The 4,928-nt window shown below is 41.1% G+C and overlaps 1 protein-coding gene across 1 annotated transcript in view; it reads left to right on the top strand.

The window, feature by feature from the left end:
* The window catches only part of LOC104960553 (mucin-2-like), a gene marked incomplete at its 5' end in the record, with an annotated part of 6,166 nt that extends 1,769 nt beyond the window's left edge, over positions 1-4,397 (top strand). Inside the window, one exon of the mRNA XM_010788628.1 lies at positions 4,248-4,397. Coding sequence (XP_010786930.1) covers positions 4,248-4,397 — 150 coding nt within the window. The remainder of the gene's footprint in view (positions 1-4,247) is intronic.
* Positions 4,398-4,928: the final 531 nt, after the last annotated feature.

Consider the following 4,928-nt stretch of genomic DNA (forward strand, 5'->3'; position numbering starts at 1 on the left):
GTGTGTGTGTGTGTGTGTGTGTGTGTGTGTATGTGTGTGTGTGTGTGTGTGTGTGTGTGTGTGTGTGTGTGTGTGTGTGTGTGTGTGTGTGTGTGAGCCTGCCCTCTGTCATTCACGCAGAGCAGCCCTGTCCAGCTGTCACTTCCTGACAGGCCGATAATCAATCTCTTTATTAACTGCTCTGCTGCAGACCGCCACCACTGAGGGGGGNGGGGGGGGTTGGATGAGAGGGAGGTGAACAGAGAGGAGGGAGAGAGGAGCAGGCTGTAGCTTAAAAGTTAGGTTTTTGTAAAGTGAGGGTTTGTTTTGAAGGAGGCCACAGTGCTTAGTGGGAACAAGTTAGTAATGACAGAAAGGGAGTATGCCCACATCGCGGTAGGGACCTGCAGAGGTCACAGAATAAGTCAGAGGAGTCATGGGTATTTTTTTAAATGTATTTCTTTGTTAAAAAAAATATAAATACATTGTTTGTGGGTTACAAATAGCATATTGAAATCATTGTTTATTTGTTTATTGATTGTTCACTTGAGAATAAGTTATCTTTCTTGTTTATGTTGAGATAAAATGATCTTCCGAATCAGAATACCTTATTCGTCCCACAGAGGTGAAATATACATTGTTAAAACAAAATGAAAGAGCCAAGAATAGTAAAATCTTTGTGCACTATTTTATCTTTTTAAGTCCTTGTAATATCATGTATTGTGTTGTTGTTTGTCACTGGTTGTTGTTGATTGTTAGTTTGGTTCAATCTAATCAGCAGTCGAAACTGCGGTCCCTCTTTTGATTATCTGTGGCTCATATTCACTCTTTTGTTGTTGTTTTGGGCGGCTGGGGGAGGCAGTGTAAACAGCTTAAAACCCAACCTTAACCCTCCAGTTTCTATTTCAAATATGTTGGCAAACACTAGCCTATTAACAGGAAACACAGACACAGATCGACATGAGCACGCCTTTTCAATTGTTTCCCCGTAATCATCTAATATGATTCTCCTTTCAGCTCTGTGTTGGGCACAGGAGAAAGAGATGTGTCATGTTTTGGCTTCTTAACAGTTCACTCTTTTTCAACAGGAAGTAAGAAGCTTCCCTCCGCTGCTATCAAACTCACTAACCATTTAAGGCACTAAAATAGTTAGCCTAGTTTAGTGTTGCCTACCAACATCATTTTATAGTATGTCGTTTTTTCTTTATTGTTATTGTTTCAAGGTAACTAACACATTATTTTCAGCTCCATTATTGTAATACAAATGTTATTTTTGTCTCCATATTTAGGTTCTTCAAAAAACACTTCACACCGCCTAGTTTGTACAAATATTTGTAAGAGCTTTAGTGATTCTGGCCACCAGCAGGAAATTAGGACTCAGCTCACTTCTTGTCCACTGCTCGGTCCTTTATTCTCCGTCTGTCTCTCCTCTCTGCTTCTGTTCCTCCCTCCACATTTAGTCTGGCAGCAAGCTACTGATTTGTAAGGTGTTTGGAGCTGTTTCTTTCTGAATAACTGTGAATACAGGGGTATGGTGCCAATAGTACGACAAGCATTTCCAAATGAACACAGGTTCATGCGGAGTTCCTAACATATATTTATGTCACAAGAGAGAGTCACAAATACTCTTTTGGAGTGAAATATTTCGAAATTGATAATGCATATTTTTCTTATTATATAGTTAGAAAAATATGCATCATCAATTTTGAAATATCCAAAAGAGTATTTGTGTGCATGCTGTTGATTTGATTTGGTAGACATTTAAATCAATACTCCTGCTTTAGTGCCACCATCAGCTGAACACAATACTACAGATCCAGTATTTAACAACCTATTGGGCAGGTTGTCAAAGATGTGATTCTCATTCAGTATTCTCTACCTAAGGATGAGCCCTCAGTTAAAATCACTTTAAGGGCAAAATGTTGACTCTGAGCACAAAATGATTTACAATGTAATGAGCTGATTGCAGGGGCGGAGTGGAACTGAAAATCAGCCCTGGACTCTGACACAGCCCAGCCCACACCAATTGGTAGAGCACACTCGTGAACCGTCAACGGGGGGGCGGGGGGGAGCTCGCTGCGGGGAAACTGTAGACCTCTGTCGCCTGTCAGCGCAACTTAAATGGTGACGTGTAAAAAAAAAAACTGGCCCGCTGGCGGCCGGCCATTCTGTGGTTCTCCAGAACACACAGATGGCCAGTCCGCCCCTGGCTGATTGTATAAAGTGTGTGACCATATTCGTCCTACCAGTGGGAATTCAAACCATGAACCCTGAACTTTCCTAAGAAGAGAAACACTGGTCCTCCAAGCTTATTTCCCTTTTAACCTGTTAAACCTAAAAGCTTTCTTTTCACGAAACCGTGTCTCAGGGCTTTTTAACATTTAACAAACTATTAATGTGTCATACCCACTTAACGGGAAGAAACTAGCTAACTGACGATATGAACAATTTTTACCGAAACAAAACACAATTCTAACACAGAGCCACTGAATTAGCACTAAGCGAAAAAATGCTAACGGTAGAAATATGTTATACTTCATCGGTTCTGCACAAACAAGATATCATATGAAAGCTGAGATTCCACAGTTTACAATGGTATAAGCATCATCATTCCACGATCAAAACTCAGGGCAGCGAAGGCAAAACCAGACAACACCCAACTTAGCTTTACAGGGCCAAAACTTACCTTTGCTGTTTTCTGATCAAAGTTGTGTTCAATGGCATTAAAATGCATAAAAACGCTACTGAAGGTTAATCCAATGTCTCTGTGTCACTTTGAAATGATTACTGATAATCCATCATCATATTTATGGCAATATTCGTATTTTTCATATGGAGTGTGACGGAGCTTCCGGTTTTGGGCAAGCTGCGGGTGCATCACTCTCAATCCTCAATGTAGACCTGGCGCCAGAACAAATCTACAAAGAGGGCATGTGATTTTCATGGGAGGGCACACAAAACCATCATGTGCCGTGGCCAGTGGCGGCGCCAGAGATTTCTTTTGGGGTGCTGTGGGGTAGCTTGACGTTTCTTAGAGGGTGCTCAACCATTTAGGGTTTCCCATTAATGTACCGGTCGCTACAGTGGCATTTTCTACTCCAACAATCCCCACACGCACACACACAGTGCACCCGCGACTGTTACAATGAAGGCTCGATAATCAGCTCACAGCATATGTGTAAGCAGGGGTAAAGTGCTATATTATTTTGTTGGGGGGGGGGGCCTAACCTCCTCTAGGGGGGTCCTCAGCTCCTCTAGGAGGGTCTGGGGGCATGCTCCCCCGGGAAGATTTTTTTTTATATTGAAGTTGAAAGCATCAACTATCTATCCACATCTCTCAACATCCAGATGAAACAGAACTGTAAACAGATTTTTTTTTCTTTATGGATATTTTACAAATTACTCCCCTTTCAAACTGTATTCTTGTTCTACTGTCATAATAATATATATTTCATAACTGTTTTTCATTTGTTTCTCTTATATTAATATCTGACATCACATACATCGTAGCATTAAAGTTCAAAGTTTATAATTAAAAAAATAAAAAAATATATTTTTTAAATGTTTATAAATAAAAAAAATGTCTTTATTGTGGGAGGGCAGGAATGTGAAACTGGAGGGCCTGGCCCTCCCACAGCACCGGGTCTTCCTCAATGGTAATCTTTAGATGGATTTAGGAACTTCCCCTCGATTCTATTGGCTCTAACTGTTAAAAAGTTGTGTCAATCACCAAAATCTACAATTGGGTTCCAGAGAAACGGCCCAAAATACACCCAAATGACCCCACAAGATTTTTTTTTTCTAAACCTCTCTAAAAAGGTAACATTTCACTTGTTTTGCATCAATCTTGATACAGGGTACTTATTATATGTTATAGTTTGGACTCCTAAAGCTTTTAGTCTACTATCCCATCATTCAAGGGTGGTTTTCTCTATAAGTAATGTGTTTATTTTGGACAGACACTATAATTTACATTTTCTTACTATGTTCATCTGAATTTTCTTTCAAATAAAAAACATCTATATTGATTCTGACTTTTCTACATCCAACTCACAGGTTTATCATTACTTTGAGAGAAAAGATTATTAATGTAACCCTTTTAGAAGATATGGTCATTTGTTCTGGGAATGTCCTTTTGGAGCCTGAGACCTGAACCACAGGTTGAAGGTGATTCAAAGGAAGCGTGCTCTAAACGGCGCAGGAGATTTTCAGTATAAAAGGTGTCGTTGAGCTCCAGACCTTTATTGTGAAAATCTCTCCTCCCTCAGGTGCACCTGCGCTCCCTCTCTCAGGACTCTGTTGCCATGGCAGCGTTACTGGGGCTCTCCAATAGGCTGGAGGCTGGGTGGGCGGAGCTACGGACGTCTTTCGACCAATCAATGTGTTTGCTGTCGTACGCCAAGAGTGCACTGCTGTGATAGATACACACACTCACACACACACACAGATCTGTATTTTAATAAAATGTGTTGATTCTCCGTCTGTTTGTTGTTGTTGTTCTTATTTCCTGTTCTGAGATGTTCCTGTCATTTATGCTGGGAGGCGTGTGGCGCAGTGGATAGTGCGTTGGGATCAGGGGGTCTCAGGTTCAAACCCCACTGCAGTCTGTGTGTGTGTGTGTGTGTGTGTGTGTGTGTGTGTGTGTGTGTGTGTGTGTGTGTGTGTGTGTGTGTGTGTGTGTGTGTGTGTGTGTGTGTGTGTGTGTGTGTGTGTGTGTGTGTGTGTGTGATACAAAAACTGCTGTAAAGTCTGTGTGTACATTGAATGGACACATTTCTATGTTCAACTATTTTGAATTATGTACAGTTTCTGCTTAAAGTTCTCATCTAGTAAACTATAGGTCTTTGTCAACCGACTACACTGAGTGTGAACTATGGACTGCTGTCCACTCAACTACCAAGTTTGAACTCAGGAGTCCAAACTCTAGCCCCCAGGACATGTGTCAGTCC

The sequence above is a fragment of the Notothenia coriiceps genome, unplaced genomic scaffold (assembly GCF_000735185.1).
Source record: "Notothenia coriiceps isolate Sejong01 unplaced genomic scaffold, NC01 NC01_scaffold00031892, whole genome shotgun sequence".
In the NCBI taxonomy this organism is placed as follows: domain Eukaryota; kingdom Metazoa; phylum Chordata; class Actinopteri; order Perciformes; family Nototheniidae; genus Notothenia; species Notothenia coriiceps.